The sequence below is a fragment of the Cuculus canorus genome, chromosome 1 (assembly GCF_017976375.1).
Source record: "Cuculus canorus isolate bCucCan1 chromosome 1, bCucCan1.pri, whole genome shotgun sequence".
NCBI lineage: Eukaryota > Metazoa > Chordata > Aves > Cuculiformes > Cuculidae > Cuculus > Cuculus canorus.
This window is the reverse complement of record NC_071401.1, coordinates 25,070,257-25,092,251: the sequence shown is the minus strand read 5'-3', so window position 1 is coordinate 25,092,251 and position 21,995 is coordinate 25,070,257. Positions and strand designations below refer to the sequence as shown.

Here is a 21,995-nt window from a genome sequence, read left to right as displayed (position 1 = left end):
AAAAATTTACTGGTACAAAGACAGATTTTAACACAAATTTACAAAAACTATGGAACATACAAGAAAAATAAATCTACAATTTATGTGCTACTAGAGAAGATTAATTTGTATTTTCTTGTACATAAATGGAAGAATGTAACAAACAGCAAGATAGAATTATTAGGCTGGCAGTAATCCAGCCCAATGCAAAGAAACTAATACAGTTAAAACCAGAGAATGCCTTACCTGTGAACAAAGCAGCATAACAAGTTCAACCACTGAAGTACTTGACTTCATACAAACCAGACCTGCAAAAAATAATCAAAAATTAATTTCAAAGATCTGTGATATTTAGTTATTATAGCTCCACGGTTTCAGAAATTCCATACAATATCTGTGCTAAATATTTTTATCCCCCAACTTCACTGAAACAAATTTCCAGCACCATTATCTGAGAGTTTCAGGTTCAAACATATTTAAATGTTCAGTGTCACCTGCAATAATCCATACCAGGTTCAGGACAGAATGTTATCAAATTAGCCTTTTTGGCATTTAGCTCCATTCACCATTTAAATAAATACCTATCTATTGCATCCAAAGCAATTTAATATAAGATAAACAATAAGAAAACAATCTTTGAAAACTAAGTCTTGCAAATTCTTAAGAATAACTCAATCAGATATTAGCAGGTAGAGAATAAGGCCTATGCTTAGAAGTAATTTTAATTTTCATCTGCTAATTTATTTTCCTGTAAATGAAAGCTTGACTATTAACGAAAGAGGCATTAATGTAAAAATGTATTTTTATTGAATTTATATCACATAATTTGTAGTCTGTGTTTCTTAAACATTGAATTATGCAGTGTAATTGTTACTCATTGTTTTGTACTTAATCTGAATAATTAATAACTAATAACATTGCAATATTGTAAATACTTTCCAGCTTTGGAAATAGAAATTTAATTTGAGAAAGGATATAATATTTAAGTGTTTAAAAGACGCGTTACCAAGAGACAAGGATGAAATTACACTTCCACTGTAGCTTTGATATCTAGAAATCATATAAGCAACATCCACCTAAAAGCACTATAACCATCATTGTTATGTTGGTTTAGGGCATGGAAACACTTCACTTTGTGCTCTACAAATGATAAATACACAAATACACTCACAACTAAGGACTAAATAGGAAGCTGAAAAGCAAACTGATGTGCTTTAAGGAGGTTTCTACAAACAGCGATTAGAGACAAAAGCACTCCTACACAATAGCACATATATTTATTGCGGGTAGTGGATAAATACCCTTTTGTGCCCGTTTTGCTAACAACCCCATCCTGATTGTACAGTTACACAGAACAAGCTGTAAGAAGCTACAAGGATTCCATTCTATCAGATATATGGGCAGACAGTTAACTAATGAAATAAGAGGCAGATGTGCAAAGCTCATTTAGGGAGACAATTGCTGTAATTGATCAGCTATTCTCATGCTCAAGTGCTAGAGGATCAGAAAGATTAATGGGATATTTATCACCTGCAGGCTACCTACACAGTTTGAAAGCTGACAAAGAAAATCCAAACAGAAGAACAAACTCTACAGTTAAGCCAATGCAGGTAGCACAGACATATCAAATATTTTATCATAGAAAGTCCTACCATCTATTATGAATACTTCTCATATTCTGTAAAACTAACAAAATTAAAATCTTTTCTGTCATATGCTCACTTATCTTCTTTCACCATCAGAACTCAGGTGCATTAAAACATGATCAAGTCAAAATAATGCTCTTAGAAACGTATTTCCATCCTACAGGTTTCTAAGTTTGTATATGTTTACCGTCTGATTTTACATCACAAGAACAAATGTCTCCCATGATACAATTAAATTATAACAGATGTTTATGCATCAGCATTAATTTGGTTGTATTTTCATTGGGTTTCCCAAACCAGTAAAAAAATCAATTTAAAATATACACTATAAAGAGAAACACAATGAATATTTGTTGGGTTAATTCACTATGTTGAAATTTTTAACTTTCAAAGACAGTTGGGGATATTTATGTCACCTCTATAGCTTCAAATTATATTAAAGAAAGGTTCGAGCATGGATTGAGACAAATATGCCTAAAATGGTACAGGGCTAAGATAAGTACTCAGAATTATCATCCAGATAACAGTGATGGGTCTTAGTGACACTAATGCAGTATATATAATAAAACAAGACTCTGTTTGGGGCAAGTGATAATTATCTTAGTACAACGTTTTCTGTTATCAATAGTAAGAATTTTTATATACTATAATTTTTAAAAGCCTTATGAGTCTGTGGGCCTGACTAAAATGACCATCTGACCTAAAACTGAACATTTTTTTCCTGTTTGTATGGACATCACTTGATAACTTTCTGTATATCAAATGTAATCAACTGCAAGCTTGGATGTAGTGTCCTATCATTGGAAAGAAGAATTGGACTGATATTGATGAAATTAAGGAAAAGAAAGAAGAGGATACAGAACTGCCATCTAGTTAGCACATCAACACACCCATTAGTTTATTAGTTGTATCTAGCTCTGTAATTGCCTGCTGATGAAACAAACATTAATAAAAGCCATTAAGACCTCTCATAACCAGTAGTATTCAGAACTTGAGTTCTAAGAGGCTGGTTTTCATGTCAAAAAGATATAAGTAACTATCTTAGAGACTGCAGTACTTTTCACATGTGAAAATACACAGGGAGATGAGAAAGCCTCAAAAAAACTCATGGTGTCAAAGATGGATGCTAGGAAGACCCTTTGCAGTGAGCTCAGTCTACAGCAGAAATTGTGTGTAGCACTAGTTCATAATTAATTATAACTAATTACCAAAACCAGGATTAGCCATAAGAGAAAATTGGGACTCCCATACATCTTGATGGGTAGGAAGAAGGAAATAGAAACAGAAATATTTGCTATTCACCTCTAAATATTTATAATATATATTTGTTGAAGTAGAACAGAATACAGAAATTTGAAACATTCATAGCAGGGCCACCATTTCACATTATAAGTTTCTTGCTTATCAGGCTCCTACTCCCAGTTCAGAGACTCCATCCACTCAAATCATATGAGGGAAAGTAAGGGAAAGTGTGCACCTTTCTTTATATGCTCCATTTCCCCCTTAGCTTCCAAAGGCTCTATTTTTGTGTCTTTTGTGCTTCTTTACATTTTTCCTCATTCCTAATAAGGCAGGAAAGATTTGAAATAAATAAAGATTTTTTCCCTGTTACGCATAACACAATTAATCTCCAGAGTTTACCATCAGAGGTGGAGGGGAGTCAATAGTGAAGAATGATAAAAACATATCAGACCTAATGGAGGACAGATCAAATTCTGCCTATTAGGTAACACTGCCAGAATGCCATCTCTGGTTTACGAAGATCTCACATAATTAAAAGCTGCAGGAGAAGTTAAGGAACAATCATCATCCCTGTCCTGGTGAACTTATCCTACATAGATTTTTAAAAAAAAGATAATTTGATAATCTTTTGGGTTTAAAGTTTGTGTGATCCTCTGTTCTAGGAAGTCCAGCTTAATTTCCTTCAGCAGACAGACTATGCATTCCAACAGACAGAACAAAAAAAAAAACAAAAAAAAAAAAAGGAGGAGGTAGAAAACGTTCTGCTCCCACTTTACAGACAGAAGAGAAGGCATAAACTAGTTGAAGTATCTTCACAAAATCAAAAATAGAATTTGTGGCATGAATCTGAATAAAGATCAGTTTCCTAAGTCCCAACTGCAGTAACAACTGCATTTATTATTCCTTTTTTACAATTTTGCAGGAATTGACAGAGATTTTTATAAACTAAGAACATAAAATGTTCTTAGTTTTAACATAATGAAAAACAAAAACGATAACAAGCTTTGAAAAATAAGTGTCTCTGAGCCACAAATTTATTTTCAGTTCTGTTTCCCCCCACTTGCTACAACGAGGAAAAGGATTTGCAATTTAGACTGAAACTGTTGCATGCATTCTTCAGCTGCAGAAATGTTCTTCCCATAACATCTGTATCAAATGCCATTAAAGAAGCTAATGCAATTACTAAAATACAAGTGGATATTTCCTGCATGCAGCAAGGTTAAAGAGGTCATTGTTTAACTGAATGGAGTACGAGCTTTTTATGTTTGCTGTTCTTAGTACTTTTCTTCATGGTCTATTCTTAGTTCATTAAATATAGCCATCAAAATTCAGCAATTTGATGGTAACAATGACCACATATACGGATGCAAAAATTGGAAGTACCAAGTGCGTGACCTTAGCTATTCTGGAACAGATGATGTATGCCTGGCAATTATCTTGAAATGCTCTGGTTTACTTGACTTCTTTTTCAATGTTCTTCTGTTGTCTCAAAGGTATGCTAATTATTTCTTTTCACTATGACTTATTAATGTCTAAAAAAAGATTAATTTCAAGTATTCTATTCTAGTCATGCCTGTGGCATTAATGAAGTCATGAGTTCAAAACCTCGAAGTTGCCATGCTGAACTAGTCAGTGTGAATTTCTATTTTGAAGAAATCTAACGTATGCTGATAAAATCAATTTTTAAAAAAATTCTTATGAAATAAGATCACGGTTTTGAACTTCTTTTTATTATTATTAATACAATGTGTGTATAAGCCTCACTGAACACCACCACGATTTCATCTGTTCTTTATCAAGGTTTGCCTGCGTTTTCTTTCAATGATTTTACTTTGTGTCAACTTAAAACCTTATTGGAGCTGGAATCAATTGTAATATTAGCAAAAACAAAAGTTAAATATTTTTAAATCTTATGTTGAACTTAAATAAAAGGATTAACTATTACTATACTTTAGAGCCTGCAGAAATCTTTGACTCAATTATAGCTTCTACTTATTTGAAAGTATCAGGTATGGCTAAATAAAGCTTTTCAGCTTGAGAAAGTTTAAGACATTTGATCTAGTTCACAGAGAAAGCATGGCCTTTACTATTCCTGTACAGCATGTCATCAAAACTACAGGAGTTTGTATAGAAAAAAAATGCTTATGACAAAATAAAGACATGTTATTATATGCATTATTTTGTTAACATATGAAAAGTGCATAAAATGCACTTAGAAATCAGCATGAGGTCCTAAAACTAGACAAAATAATCAGAAAATACTAGAATTATCTTTTTAAACTTGTATTTTTGACAGTTATTTTCTATTTCATCCTGATATAGTCTTCCATGTAGAAACAAAACTGTATTGTTTCAAACTGGTCTCTGTAACTACTGGTAACTCATACCATGGTATCTCTTCCCATAATTTCCACTTCTATGCCAAGAGACAAATTGTGTCTCCATTTTTGATAGACCATTCCCTTAAACTCTGTTCAACATTTGTTAGGAATGGCATACCAAATTTTCAAGGACGGTTCGTGCTGGTGATGGAAACTGAAGCATGTTTTGGCTCTGACAGTACTGGGAAAAAAGTGATATTTTCTTTGGAAATGTGAGTTTGCCTTCAAGTTTATTTGTTCTTGCAAAATGTCTTCCTCCTGCCAGCAAAACCTTATTGCAACTGTTTTCTTGAAATATTTTGCTAAATCCAATTTAGAACAAGAGAAATAAACTTTGGATTTCTTTCGTGACCATTAATTTTAATTACTTGGGTAGTTTATATCTACATTAAATGATAATATGTGTCAGTGAGGGAATAGAGAAACCTAGATTCAAACAGACAGTTTTAACCAGTTATGAAGTTGCTGGTGAGTTCACTACAGAACTGAAAACACAGAGTATGAAGGGAAAACTAAAGACAGGTAAAAAGTTTGAAAGTAAATGCTAGGTAAGTAAAGCAATTCATTGAAATGACAGATGTTCTTACTCCAAGCAAAGCAATTATTAGGGGAATAAAAAAGGTGTGTATTAAACAGACTGTAATGTTTTGCAAGATTACACTCAAAATTGGTTTTAGAACCATACATATTTCACATATTTCATAGACATTTAAATTACCCTAATGATCTTTATTTATGAAAAGCAACTGTTGGCAAATATTCAGGAATTGCAGGAAGTCTGCAGATGGAAATCACAGCCATGGTACAAAATAATTACAACTCCACTCTTACTAGATGAATGGAAACACTATTCCAAAGAATACAGACACACTAAAATAACAAAGTCAGGGTTATGGGTTTAACAATTCCCCTCAGCAGCCCTGACTGGCAGTACACAACATTACCACCAACTCTAGGGACCACGAAGGATGGCTGTATTAGCACTCCAGACCATCCTTTGTATGGGTGGGTATCCCTTATGGAGCAAAAGAGTGACACAGAAAACACATGATGAATGAGAATTTGATAGAGTGCTTTTGTAGTTGATCAAAGCAGTTATAAGATTTTCTGCTATGGTGAAAGACACTGTACAACATATGCCATACTCTTTATATGTGGTACCCAAAAATCTAAGAAAACGTATCTTCCAGGTTACCTGATGAAATACCTTTAGAATATTATCACAAATCTTTAGAGCTCATATCTTAGGATAAACACCTCAAATAAACACTGATAAACCAGCATAAAAAATAGATTTTAATCTGTTCAAACCCAACTCAAACAGTTCAGTCATTTCACTCAAACTTGTAAAATACATCAGGTCTTAACACAAAGATAATATTTAAAATAACAAGAATGCTATGCCACAGTTTCTTGAACTAGTAAAGTAAGAAAACATATACTTCTTTACCACTACAGTTACTAAATAGGAATCTAAACGAGGACAAAATATCCAGATGGAATCACAGAATGGCAAAACCCCTTGAGAATATACCCGCAGAGAGGGGATTTATTAGAATGTATACATGATTTACTTTTTAAAATTAGAGACTTTCATACCATAATCCCATAAGCTATAATGATATTGACAAAACTGATGCTGGTGCCACATAACTGAAGAGTCTAATCTTAAACCAATGTATGGAATTTTGTCAATTTTCCATTAGTGTGAACGGGATGCACAAATTCTCATTCATCAAATCAGAAGGAGATCATTTAATCTATAAATTAAAATTCACTACCATTGTTCAAATTAAAATCTCACTGAAGATATTCAAAAGTGATTAAAGTTTTCATTTAGCACCATTTTCCTTGGCAAATGGTCCACTGGGATTTACTCAATATACGCATTTGTGTTCCTCCATTCTTCTCTTAAAACAGTATCTCTTTGGATGGAACTATTTTCAAATATCTGTTGAGGCATAGCAAACTAACGTGCTTATTTAATTGCTACACCAGGACAGATCTAAAATTTATATCAATCTATCATGTATCAATTGAGAAATTGTTCGTACTAGAATTAATAAAACCAAATTATTCTTTTCATATAAAAAATACAACACAAATGTTGAACTACAAGAAAGCAATTCTCTGTTATATTTAAGTGAAGGAGAATTTTTTTTTTTTGGAACAATTTGATACTTACTATGTACTAGAATTTAATTTAGAAACAAAATGTGTCTCCTTCTCTTCTAAAGTCCCCTTCTAGATAATGGATCAAAATAAGCAGGTGAAAGCCTGGAAGAACTGAAAAATAAACTACACTTAGAAAGAGGCTCTGGAAAATTCAAGCCTCTTATTTATCTAGAAAGTGTCTCAATGAAAACCATTCCAATTTTTTTCCAAATACACAATAGTCTACCATGAAACTTAAAATACGATCCTGATAGTCTTCTGATTTCCTCCTTTATCCTATGATTTTATTCAAATAATTGGCTCAAAGTTGTAGCTAAATTCCTGATACAACTGCTCCTCTGGATATTTTATTTCAATGGATGGAGTAAGAAAAAAAAAATTGGAAAAAGCCATTAAAAATTAATGTAAATTGTGAAAAGTTAAAAGATTGTGATACCTTCTCCATAAGTCATTCCTTTCCTGATTAAGTTGTTATTTTTGTGATTAAATTGGTAGAAAAATGACTAAATTAAAAAAAGTGATACCAAAGAAGCTGCCATGTATTCAATACACCTGGGAAAAAACCAACTCTTCTGTGATTTCATGTTCTACTGATCCCTTATAACCTTCTTATTTAACTGAAGTTAAATAAGAAGCATCAGTTAACTGATGCTTATTTAACACCTACTCCTCCTTTCTCTTTTCACTCAGTCCTTCGCCTCCTCTCAACAGAAAAGAAAGAAACACATTTCAGGAGAATTACCTCAATAGTGATTTTCAAAGAAGTGTACAAGCAGAAAAATGAGAGCATTAGTTTCATTAATACAAGCAAATGTTTATACTTCACACCTTCACTACATCTATGCTGCTTTCTCTTCATCTGAAGAACCTTCTCCTACTCTTTCCAAAGCTGCCAAAGTTACAACCTGGACAAGATGGATCATAAGTATGATCCCAAATGATGGTCTCTAGAATAAATTATTGCAGAATCTTAGACTAGTTTACGTTGGAAAAGACCTTTAAGATCACTGAGTTCAACTCCATAATGTTTTTCCTGAAAATGCAACAAGAAACATGATTCAAGTGCATTACTCAGTGTTGTTTTTTCCTTCGTTAGATATTTTATTTTTCTCCTGAAACTTATCAGCTTTTCCTTACCTTCAGTCTATAACTAATTCCTATTTGACACCTTATTTCTGTGCTTCTTTATTATGTTTTTGTTCTCTCGTCTTCTTTTAAACTTCTTTCTGTTATCTTCCAGTTCTTTGCTACATTCTTTTCTATTATTAAGAGGAATATTACCATCATGGCATGACACAACTGAAATACGTGTATGATGAATGACAAAAAAGGAAGAAGGGAAAAGGACAGACTGCACAGCAGTAAACCCACTTACTCTGTACGGGTCCTCCTTACTTCCTTACATTTCTTTTCTTTGGCAACCTTAGGGCTACACTGAGAGATCAAGGAATGAATCAGTGTAGCTACAAATAGGAAGTATAACAAAAACTTACAGAACTCATGCAGCTTCCTAAATTTCTAAGGCCAAGATGACCATTAAGTTAACTAGGTGTGATCTCTTGAGTAGCATAACCCACCATCTAATTTTTGTATCTAGTTGAGCAAACTGTTGGTGAACTAATATTTTGTTTAGAAGATATTATCTCCGTTTCCACATTGAACTTTGCTGACCTTAGTTGGCAGCCATCAGATATTGTTCCTATCCTGAAGCCCTGCTGACAAACGGTAATCATTCTACAACAGTGTCTCTCAAAACACAGAACCGCATCACAGTCATAGGTCTCTTGAAATAACTTGTATTTCTTGTGTTTCAGTTTTCTTTATTTACTTGACAGTAACATTGTTATGGGCTCTCCCTAGACCTGCTCTGACATCACTTTGCCATCTTAATTTGACATATCACAAATGCCTCTGTTGTCTGACAAGTTCTTTCAGCATGAGGGTTTCCCACTGCAAGAAAATCTCCACAGACAACCTCACTATTAGTATAAAAAGGTTGGATCATGAAATTCCACACACAAAAAGACAAAAATAAGACATGATATAAAACAACATATGTTTAGCACAGTTGGTTTTTTTGGGTGGGAGGTAAATTTTAACATAAAGTTGGACTGAACAAGGTAAAGATATATTGTCTTAATCCTTGCAAAAATAACCCCAGGTCTGTAGGGAGTCTGTTAACATCTAGATAAATCAAGCCTGATGGTTCATGAACGTTTACAGTATTAACATTGTTTTCTACCAAAACCAAAAGGCTCTATAAATAGGTATATTTTTAAGACTTAAGTGTAGTAGTTTCTCCAGTTAATTGATTCAAGAGTTTTTGTGGAATATTCTTAGTTTATGCCTAGAAGACATGGAAACAAACACATCCATATCCAATAGGATGAACTCTAAAAGTTCCTTTAAATCATCAGGACAAGTAAGTGAGTTTTGTAAACTTGGTCACTGATTAAAAGGTTTCAGTCTGGGTCATAAGAGCAGGTGATAAGTAGATGCAGAGTTAAGGAAAATAGAAAGAAAAACTGTGCCCAGCCCTAATGAGATTAGTTTTTTAAAGACCCTGGACATAGAGCTCAGGCTACACAGAAAAGGATTATTAGACTATTGCCCTGAAAAATGTATTTCTCATGAGGCAAATCTGATACAGAGATGTTATTTGCACCCTATAGTTTATCATAGCAAGGTAGTTCTCTGGAAAATACTGCTGGGATAATAAAGTAGATTGATTCCATTTTTAAGCCTCTAGAGGACAAAGGGTGGGGCAAATACCAGCCTAACTGTTTTAAGTCCAAAATCAGGCAGAGTCCCCTGCTGAGTTCTGAATGATGAATTAAGTGGAATAGGAACCAGAGAACCTTTGTCTGTGGGGAGCTTCAGTCACAGCATGAACATCCTGTAGATACTGAATACCCTTTTGGCATACCACCTCGTTTTTCTTTGGACCTGGACAGTAGTGGAGAAAATAAAAAGGGGAGAAAAGGTGGCTGTTGTAAAAAAAAAAAAAAAAAAAAACCAAAAATTGTACAACTTTGTCCAGTGTTACTATGCGGCACTGCTGCATACCTGATATGATGAGTCCACCTACAGGCTATGTTACAGTAGTGCCTGTACGTATTAAGAACTTTCTCAAGAATGGTATAAAATTTTTACTTGGAAATAACATTAAATAGATCTCTTGCTACGCTTTTTGTAGTACAGGGCAAAATTATTAAAAAAAAAAAAAGAGGGAAAAATCAAAATTATTTTCCATGGAAGCTGAAAATCAGAAAAAGAAGGAAGACAAAAGGACATCTGCCTGGGATGGTATTCGGTCAAAGCAGGAGTCAGAAGTCATTGGGGAGAGTATTCTTCTAGAGTTTTAAGGCAAAAGGACCAGTTCTTTCTAGGTCTTATGGCTTTCAACTGGAGTAGAGGCTACTAGCTTTAAAAAAAACACTTGTGAGAAAGTACTCAATACTGCTGAAAGTAAGAGGGACCTGAGAACCACAAACAACTAATTTTCTTGCTCTTTAAGGGCTTCAATATTTTGTGCATTTCTTTATGTGCTTTAAAAGACCAGTTTGGTTTCTAGTAAAACAATTTTTATAGTGGCACTTTCAACAGTAATTCAGTAACTTCAAGCATCTAGTGGCTTCTGTGTTTTCAAGGATAACTTTCAGAGCTTCTTTTCAGCAAATCTGACTACTTTCCACTGTCATTAACTTTTGTTTTCCTGATGGCAGGTATTATTATTATATTTTTTTTTTACAGCTGCACTCTCTTAACCCCTTCTGATGAATATATGCAGTTGATTCTTAACTTTACAATTCGTCTCACATTTTCAGTCATTTTTCTTTATTGGTAAAGCAACAGAACCACTTCAGTTTCTGCCTAATGGGAACCCCATATATTTTGGATCGCAAAGATGTCTCCACTATTATTTAATGTAACAATGATAATACAATCAAGGACATATAATGTGAGTGCCAGCAACAATTTCTGCCCTTAAGTTACTTTGGGACCACACAAGCCAAAGACAAAGGAGAGGGCATAAGCAGTTAACCTCTGTTACATAGCCTAATACATCTTAGTAAGTGTCCAATTCATTAAACAGGCATAGCGTGTCTCATATGTGTAATTAATTATTGGCAGGTTTACTTTCAAAAAGGTGCCAGATGCTCTGCATTTCCTAGTTGCTATCTGGACCTCTGATCTATATGTTTCCTGCTATGTTAAACATCTGTTCAAAAGATACTTCTGCACACAGGAACTTCAGTAATTCAAGAGTTAAATCTTCAAAGTTCAGTGAATGTGTATCCTCTTCAGTTTCTCATATTTGTAATGATATCCCTTTAAAGACATCATAAAGGAAGAGTGTGTGAAAGAAAAATGTTCTGTAACTGTTGTGGGGGTCATTATAGTCAGAAGATTTCACTGAGGATAAATAATGGAGATTTATGCTGTGGCACTTGCTCTTCAGGTCATTCTCTCCCTGTATATATTGGGATCCATCTTACTAATAATAAGACAGTCTGAAAAACAGTGTGGAAGTGGCAAAGTTTTGAACCTTGATTCTGCTGCTCTATGAGCACATAAATAGGCAGATTTGAATATCCATTTAACCTCCCATCATGTTTCTGTTCCCGCCATCCAGACTTCTGGAAATCTAGTTCTGTTTTCAGTCTCCATGGGAAACTCATTCAAGTTTTTTAGTAATAAACACCTCCAGTTCCAAAGCATTTGACGAAACATGAGCGTACTGTGGAGCCTTCCAGAAAAACACTAAGAGCTAATCATGGCTTAGCTTTTCTTACAATAAATTTCTCACAAGTCTATAAACAGCAGTTTGAAATTCATGAACTTTTTTTTTCCTGTTTATGAAGAGGTTACAACATGTGCAGGCAGGATAATTAGCAGCAGCATTTTAAGTTATATCCATTGGAAGATTTCAAGAGTTTTCATGCACTGTTTCAAAGTTGCCTATTGTTTTCTTCATGGTGAAATCCAAATCTTGCAAATTACTTGCAGAAATTAATAAAGTACAAAATGTAAAAACATAAAAAAGTCCTTGTAATGCAAATCAACACTCAAAGCTTGTAAAAACATAAAGTTATTCAATGCATTGTTGGTGATGATGAATGTTTTTAAACTTACTGAAGAAAAGCATTATCTCTACCTCATTATTGTTCCAGCCCCACTATCTGAACAGGGCTTCTTTTCAGACAGCACTATGATTTCCCTGGGATCTTTTTGCAAGTGTTTACAGTGAAAGATAAAAAGATATCTATGAACAGGAATCCCACAAATTAAGGAAATCTGTCCTCCAGAGGACTGGGTCAGGCAATACACTGGCTTTAAACTGCACTGTGCTAAGCCTGCAGTATCGTCTCTATGAGACATAGAAGAATGTACGCTGAGACAGCTAAGGCACATGGAAAGAAAAGAGCCGGAGGTGGTGTGGCAGAGAAGAAATTTATTATGAAGTCCTGGGCCTTAAAAAACAATTCAGAGTTCCTTCCCCAGTACAAGCAATACATATACTACTAATGCCTCAGCCAAGACATTATGTGGTACCTTTTCTTTAAATGGATAACAATATTCATGAATATTGTGCAAAACTAGCATCTTTTATGCATCCTCTGTTAAACTGTCTGAAACTGGCCAACACATGGAGAATTTATCAAGGAAGTAAAAGTCTCATACCCTAAAGAAATCACATGAAAGTATATGCATGGCTACGCACTCATACACTTGCAAGGACTTTCTGAAATCTGGGACCCAACTATAACTGCCTGACCTTTATATGAGGCTTGTCCGAATAGAGAAACTTCATTATGCTGAGAAAGGAGACAATGTCTCATACTAAAATGAGCTTTAAGGTAAGGATTAAAGAACTTCTTAAACAAAACAAGAGAAATCAGTTTTTATAGGTATACACACACACAGAACCACACAAAAATCAGAAGAAAGGCTTATTTCACACAGTGACTCGAACACTGATCATCTTTGATGCCTTCAGATAAGACGATATGTTCTTGACTGCATCTGTAGGTGAGATGCAGTCAATTGCGAAACAAGGGAAACCTACCTTTTTTACTGATCCCTGCAGGTGGATAGCTGACACTGAAGTACATCTGTCCACAACCATGTGAACAAATGCAGTAATGGCAATGTTAGAACAAATTAAGGTTAATGCAAACTATTGTTCCATGCAGGGTAAGGCACAGAGGAAACAGGGATTCACAGGCTCCAAAGCCACAAAGAAGCTCAAACCCATCCAGCAAACACATGACATTTTTCATCCTGGGAAGCTGGACTGAAGACTATATTTAGAAAGAATGTTTTAAACAGTCATAAAGGCTACAAGTAATATCGATTTCAATACTTGATGATAAGTCCTAGTAAAGTTTTACAATGTTATTTATCCTCATTACACATTCTGTAGGTAGAAAGGCTAAAGCATCCTGTAGTATCTAACTTTTTATCTTTTCTCTTTGGTACATCGAACAAATCAAGCTCCTTACATTGTACTTCATGGAATTTATCTCCCATCTGTCAATCACTCTTGTGCCCTAATCTTTTGTTCCCTTTGCAGTGTGTGCATATCATTCTTGAAGTGCTGACTATAGAACCTAATGTTAGGAGTTGTACTGAGGTTGTGCACAGAAATGAAATCACCTCCTCATCTATTCTTCCTAGGCATTGAAGTATTGGACAATGCTTTGTTACCGCAGCATTGACCTAAGAGGGCCCAGAGTATGCTAATTGTTATAAAAATTCCTACATTCTGTGAGTGGCTTCTTCCCTTATCTTCCCTTATATCCTCTAGGTATAGCCTATATTCTTTATTCCTAGAAACTGGACTCAGCATTTAGCTGTGTTGAAATCTGGCATTTCTTTAGTTTCAGTTAGTCCACAAAATGATTCTACATATCTCTTCAGTGGAATGCCTTTGCTTCTCATTTAGTTCAGCTCTGTTTAGGCAGTTAGGTTTGACAGGAATGATTCTGAACGGTAATAAAGACTGTTAATAAAAATATCAAAGTAGGATCAAAAAGTAGCTTATAGAAATGTCAGCACTATGAATAGCCTTAAGTTTTACTTATGGGCTGTTAATTCCAGTTAATGCAAATTTTAAAATCATAACACTTTTTTTTTATTCCCTTTCTGTTTTACTTGCTAATATTTTTTCATTTATTTATTTTGCTCACAATATTGAGTACATGCTGTGCTACAGGTTGGTAAGCAATTACCAGAAGTCTGATTAGTTCAAAGAAAACATTCCTGGACACACAAACAAAAATATTTTGGATGTGGCAGAGTGTGATAAAAGAATAAGACAAAAATATGATCAGGAAAATAAAGTTCTGCCAGAGCATGCAATCTCTTTCCTCTATAGCATCTGTGCTCATGAGTGCAACAATAACACAAAGGTTCTGAAAAACTTCTAAGAGAAAGCCAAGGGCCATGTTAAGCACCAAAAAAGTACTTTTTCCCCCAGAAAGTATAAGGGATTACAGGACTATCTTAGGAAACTGGTTGCCCTGTTTTTCCTTATAAAAAACTCAGTATTGTTCAAAGAAATGAGAAACTAATTGTGCCAGTATTGGTAGAAGCCACAGAAGCTTTGAGAGCTTAAAGTAGTGTCATTCAATAACCAAGCTCTATCTGTGGTTTCCAAAGGAATGTTTTGGGCAATTTTTCAATTGTTTCAAGAAGCCTCCTGCCAAATACAGTACAAAGCGAGTCCATCACCGTTTCTACTAAATATTTTCATAGGGCCATGTGGCAAGTTAATGAGGAGAAACAGATTCTGCTCCTATCAGCACAAAAACATTTTCTGTTTCATCTGATTTTAATTGTATGTGTGTCAGAAACATATCAAATGCATGCCAAAGAATTCATGAGAGGACTTTTGGAGGAGGGCTACCTGGCTGACCTCAGCTAATGACATAAGAAAATGAAAAGCCTTGGTCACGTTTGTTTAGCATCTCACTAGAGAGAAGGGAAAGCATTGTAAGTGACTATGTTTCAGACTTGGCCCTGTTGTTACAGTTCAGGAAAGTCCAAGAATAGCTGTAGTGAAAATATTTTTACCCATCTGTGCTTGACAAAAAGAGGATATAACTTTTCCTTCAGATACAGATCAGATTACACTTGTCTGTAACATTTTCACCTAAAAGCTGGGATGTTGTAATGCACTTTACATAGAGGGAATTTGCAGACCATATGGAAACTAGAGTTAGTGAAACATATCTGTTCATGTGTTAAATGGAACTCCACAATGAGCATTGTTAAGCTCAAATATGTGACCTACACGTACTGCATGTTTGTTTCCGATTAGATTCTATAGAGGTGATTTTAACCTTTGCAACTTCTGTTCTCTGAGGCAGGTTAAAAATCCGGGGGGCTAAGGCCCAACTAGAAATCAAATTGGCTAAGTCTGTGAAAGATAATAAAAAATATTTCTACAAATACATTAACAAGAAAAGGAGGACTAGGGAGAATATTCAGTCCCTATTGGATGCAGAAGGAACTACAGTGACAGGGGATAAGGACAAGGCTGACGTACTTAATGCCTTCTTTGCCTCAGTCTTTAATAGCAAGGAAAGTTGTTCCTTCTGTGTACAAACCCAGGAGTCAGAGGAGTAGAATGAGGCTCCCATGATCCAAGAGGAGGTGGTTAGAGACTTGCTTGCCCAGCTAGACACCCACAAGTCTATGGGGCCGGATGGGATCCACCCAAGAGTATTGAAGGAGCTGGCGGATGTCCTTTCCAAACCCCTTTCCATCATCTTCCAGTGGTCCTGGCTGACTGGGGAAGTTCCACTAGACTGGAGGCTGGCTAATGTTGTGCCCATATACAAGAAGGGTTGCAGGGAGGATCCGGAGAACTACAGGCCTGTCAGTCTGACCTCAGTGCCGGGGAAAGTCATGGAACAGGTAATCTTGAGTGCTATCATGAAGCACATGCAAGAGAACCGGGTGATCAGGCCCAGTCAACACGGGTTCATGAAAGGCAGATCTTGCCAAACTAACCTGATCACCTTCTATGACAAAATGACTCAACTACTGGATGAGGGAAAGGCTGTGGATGTAGTCTTCTTGGACTTCAGTAAAGCATTTGACACAGTTTCTCACAGCATTCTTCTTCAGAAACTGTCAGCCTCTGGTGTGGACAGGCACACACTCTCCTGGGTTGAAAACTGTTTGGATGGCCGGGCTCAGAGAGTGGTGTTAAATGGAGTTAACTCCAGCTGGAGGCCAGTTACATATGAGGTTCCTCAGGGCTCCATACTGGATCCAGCCCTGTTCAATGTCTTTATCAATGACCTGGATGAAGGCATTGAGTGCACCCTCAGCAAGTTTGCAGATGACACTAAGCTGGGAGGAAGTGTCGATCTGCTGGAGGGTAGGGAGGCTCTGCAAAGGGATCTGAACAGGCTGGAGCTGAGGCCAATGGCATGAGGTTCAACAAGGCCAAATGCCGGGTCCTGCACTTGGGGCACAACAACTCTATGCAGTGCTACAGACTGGGGGAACAGTGGCTGGAGAGATGCACGGAGAAGGACCTGGGGGTAATGGTTGACAGCCGACTGAACATGAGCCAGCAGTGTGCCCAGGTGGCCAAGAAGGCCAATGGCATCTTGGCTTGTATCAGAAACGGTGTGACCAGCAGGTCCACGGAGGTTATTCTCCCTCTGTATTCGGCACTGGTGAGACCGCACCTCGAATACTGTGTTCAGTTTTGGGCCCCTCACCACAAGGAGGATGTTGAGGCTCTGAAGCGTGTCCAGAGAAGAGCAACGAAGCTGGTGAAGGTGCTGGAGAACAAGTCTTATGAGGAGCGGCTGAGAGAGCTAGGGTTGTTTAGCCTGGAGGAGGCTGAGGGTAGACCTTATTACTCTCTACAACTACCTGAAAGCAGGTTTTGGAGAGGAGGGAGCTGGCCTCTTCTCCCAAGTGACTGAGGACAGGACAAGGGGGAATGGCCTGAAGCTCCACCAGGGTAGGTTCAGGCTGGATATCAGAAAAAAATTCTTCACAGAAAGAGTCATTAGGCACTGGAACAGGCTGCCCAGGGAGGTGGTTGAGTCACCTTCTCTGGAGGTGTTTAAGGAACGGGTTGATGAAGTGCTTAGGGACATGGTTTAAGGGAGTGTTAGGAATGGTTGGACTTGATGATCCAGTGGGTCCTTTCCAACCCGGTGATTCTATGATTCTATGATTGAAAGAACCTCAGCTGATGAACCATAGTAGTGTTGGGCTGGCTTTGGTATATTCTGTCAGAAGTCATTTGCAATCAATTGCAAATCAGTCCTTTTAACCTATCACTGAGGGCAATTTCCACTAATAAAATATTTTGGGAAGCTGATGAAACATCTGAAATTCAGTCGAGTGTAAGACACCTTTGAAGAAAGAACTAGTTATGGAAAAAGGAGCAAAAATGAGTACTATTTCAGTAAGTAAACAAGTGAGGAGTTTTACCAATAAATGTTTTCTGCAATGTCAGATTATTACTTGATAGGTTTCCTCTGTCGCAAGTCACAATTGAGAACTTACATGAACAAACAAGAAAAAATTTTGATTTTGAGTATGAACGCTCCACGTTTTTGGTTTAGACTGACTAGATCATTGCAGCCCATTCATTTCAACTCCACTGAAAAGTCAAGATGTGACTGCTTAGATATTAAGTATAATTTCCTCAAACAATAAGTCAGCCAGTCTTCCACAGCACAGAATGGCGACACAAGCTGAAGGAAAACGAGGTGGCATGGTATGACTGCAAGATTTTTCACTGAATGTTTGAGATTGCTCAGCTACTACAAAAAGGTGAAATCATGACTAAGTTGTATACACACTTCCAAATAAATAGTAACAACATTGATTTCAAAACTTCAGGTATTCTGGAAAGTATGCATAATTAACCTGTTTTAGAAGTATTAAAATGATTTTTTATTCTGTTCTCTTTTGTATTCTCTCTTCACTATGTAAAACCTCAGCAACAAAACTGTTAACTGATATTCTTACTAAGTCTGAAATAGTTTAGTAAGGTTTACCCACATGCATGCAAAAGAGCATTAGAGAGAGGTTCAGATAAGAAGCACACATCAAAGATGTCTGAAAGTATTTACATTTTAGCAAAATCCGATAGAAGAAAGACTTCACAGCCTAAGGAGGATTTGAAAGACAGCAAAAGGAAGTGAGGTATTTGTATGTTTCAAGAATGAGTAACCAGAAGAAAAGGACACATTTTATAGAATGTGACAGATACTTTTGTGGTGATCAATCTGAAAAACAGACAGCACCTTCAGACCTGATTAAATAAAGTTTATTTGCTCCTTTATGATTGTTATAACCAAAACCTTCAAACACAGAGCAACAAATTATACTATTGAATATAAAGCTGTCAAATTCATTACTGCTTGCCAGTAGAAAATAAAATTTGAATTATCAAACCCCACAGGAATTCTATGTACTCACATATCTTGAATAATGCCACTAAAATCCTGTGTTTTGTGGAGCCACTACATGGAGAGCACTTTTAAGCACTTCAAGGACCACCACTGGCTTTCAGTTAATGATGACAGGAAATGTCTCAAAGTAATGCAGGTATCAGAGTAGGAGAGAATTTAGAATTCTCTTTTAAAACCAACTTAAACAGGAAGTGTTTCATTTTGGTTGAGATCAAGTGTCTTATACAGCCAACGAAGAAAGAAAAGATGAGAGGTACACAATGACTACAAAACCAGCTCTCTGAGCTCTCTGTTAAGAAGAAAAAAAAGCCCAACTATTTTAGAGTGAGCAAACTGAAATTCAAGTCCTGCCGTGTAAAAATATAAGGTGTGCTTGGATTTTTTCTTTACAGATTATTATTTCAATATCTTGGGAACAAAGGACTGGCTTTTAAAAATCAAGAATGAAAGAGTGATGGAAGAGAATGTTAAATGTAACATTAAGGAAATGGAATGGGAACAACAATGCATAGTTTGGAACTTGGTGTTTGGTTTATAAACAATGATATACGAGACATAATTTTGTGGCTGAATCAACTGGTATCAGAAGAATGCGACAGCCAACAAACCCATGTCTCTCTCTGGACAGGCAATGACATAAGTTCATACTGCCATATAGTTGTGAGGCTTCTGTGGCCTCTAGCTTTTCTGTCTTTGTCATATGCTGGGAATTGTTGTAGTCTTGCTCACATTATAATTCTAATCGAAAGACAAAGTCAGAACAACACCAGTGAAGAATTTTTTAATCTATAAAAGAGCTTAGGTGAAACCAGGACAACTTTATTTATATTGTATAGAAACTATAGTGCAATTAATCAGTTGTCAAATTGGAAAGGATAACACTGCTACAAATTTTGCAATCAACTTCACTGAAATAAGAGACTTAAGAAAGGAATCCATCAAATATCTTACAGTCATCTCAATATTCTCAATAAGCATCTCAGAACGTTAGCTTCAGCTCGTTAAAGGAGGACTGCAACTTATTCACAGGTGTAAAATAAAAAGTATAAAATACCTGAAGCTACTGAAAATTACTAAGCTACTATACCATTCCTTCATACTATTAAAAAATATTATTAAACAATAATTACACAAAATAGGAAAAAGCTATTTAGATGATTTCAGTAAGAAGGTGCAAATCTTTCTAGCACTTAGACAGGGCCAACATTGAGAGAAGTAATAACTGAGACCATAGAAAGACTGTACACTAGTATTGATACAAAATGTACATATGATAGGAGTTTTGGAATTTGAACAGAAAGTTATGCTTTATCTGTGTAACTCTTCACACATTATAAGCTTTGCATTAATGAGAACTTTTCTGCTCAATAGACAGGAATACTGTGCATAAGAATAATTCTAGAAGGAAAAAGTTTATTTGGCTGAAAATATTCCTCTAGATGTATTGTGTGGGAGCAGTGCATGCTCATGCAAATTCCCTCATCACTCTTTTAACTGCATTCATTACTCATTCATCACTCATTTAACTGATTCATTACTTTCTGCACAAGCTTGCTGTATTTGCACTTTCTGTGTAATTTCTGCATTACAAACTCCCTCACTTACAAGGCAATTTTTTTAACTATGAAATAGCAAAGATAATGCATAAAACCCCATAAAAATCCCTGAAAGTGTGCAAGCATACTTTCCTTTAAAAGAACAAACCCACCACTTTTTATTTGCCCCCAGGGACAATTCTTTATCTGCCTCTTGAATTCAACTAACCTACCTGAGCAAATAGTGTCCCTACCAAATGTAGACACATGTATAAATAAGTTGAAGCACAGCCTTTAATTTATTGAATCGATTATAATTTTTAATTGTATCTTTTTCACTAGTTTCTAAAAGTCAGGCTGAAACACTTATATAATTATTTTGATGAGGAAAAAACAAGCTATAGAGAAGTTTTTGCATTTCAAAATAACGAAATATATCTTTACATAGCATCTCACTTTGAGAAAAAAAGGAGTACAAAACCTATCACTTTTAATTTATCTAAATGAAATTAAATGCAAAGAAGTGAATTCACAACACATTAACAACCGATTCATTTATTTAAGACATTAGTTACATAAAGAAAATTAAAAATTGTTCATATCAAACCACTAATAACTACAATAGTATAATCTTATAACAGAACAGTACCTTCAATCAACAGCTCTTGTCCATGACTGCCCAACAATGTTCGGGATAGGAAAGGTGCAAAATCAACAAAAATTTCTCGCAGGAGAGGGGCCACCTTTTCTAAGGCTCTTTCAAGCTTTGCAGTGATACTGTGGAAAAACAGAAACCATGACCGGAAGAACACTTAACAACAGAATTTAAATGATGTCAAATCACATCTGTTTTAAAAAGAGACTGTAGTCTTTTTTAGAGAAAAGGATGATCATAATTTGATTAAACTTTAGAGTGTTTAAATGGATTTAAGTTAATGCAAATATCATGTCAGAGTCAGCAGTGTGTCAGCCTCAGAAATTCTACAGCATTTACAGAGTAGTCCCAAACAAATAAAAAGTTTTATTCTCATTCTGAAACATGATAAGAATGTCAGCTATTCAAACGTAAGTCTATATCACCTGTGTCAGCTTATGTGCATCTCATCATTTTATACACATTTGAAAGTTTGAAAACAGTTTTATTCAACCTAACAAATTACAAGTAACTTTCTTTTTGTTCAAGCTTTCAAATAAAAACATCTGGCATTGCAATGCTAGATAACAGAGTGTATGAGGAACCGTTCCAGCACATGAATCAAGAAAACCAATACTGTTTTTTTCTTTTTTGAACTTTGAGGGAGAATGTTCCCAGGTAAATCGCTTTGTCTTTGCATTTATACCTCTCTGCCTGCTGCAAATATACACCCTTTGAAGCATGGAGTGTTCCTTAATTTCTACTTGTACAGAGAGAAGACATGTTGTGACTTCTGTTTTCTTCTTAAATACCTGCAATAATATTCCTTTTTCTGAGGATACAAACCTAGCAAAAGTATGCAAACATCAGCAATGTGCTAAGGATGGTACCCTTTAGAAGTCCTTCTTCTCTTTTAAAACTTGACAGGGCATAACACTTGTGTC

General features: G+C 35.7%; 1 protein-coding gene across 11 annotated transcripts in view; it reads right to left on the bottom strand.

The window, feature by feature from the left end:
- NBEA (neurobeachin) overlaps window positions 1-21,995 on the bottom strand; it is a 498,960-nt gene that overhangs the window by 247,591 nt on the left and 229,374 nt on the right. For all 11 annotated transcript variants that reach the window (XM_054056357.1, XM_054056365.1, XM_054056384.1 and 8 more), the window contains 2 exons: window positions 21,067-21,194; window positions 226-287 (listed from right to left, as the gene is read on the bottom strand). In XM_054056357.1, coding sequence (XP_053912332.1) covers window positions 226-287; window positions 21,067-21,194 — 190 coding nt within the window. The remainder of the gene's footprint in view (window positions 1-225; window positions 288-21,066; window positions 21,195-21,995) is intronic.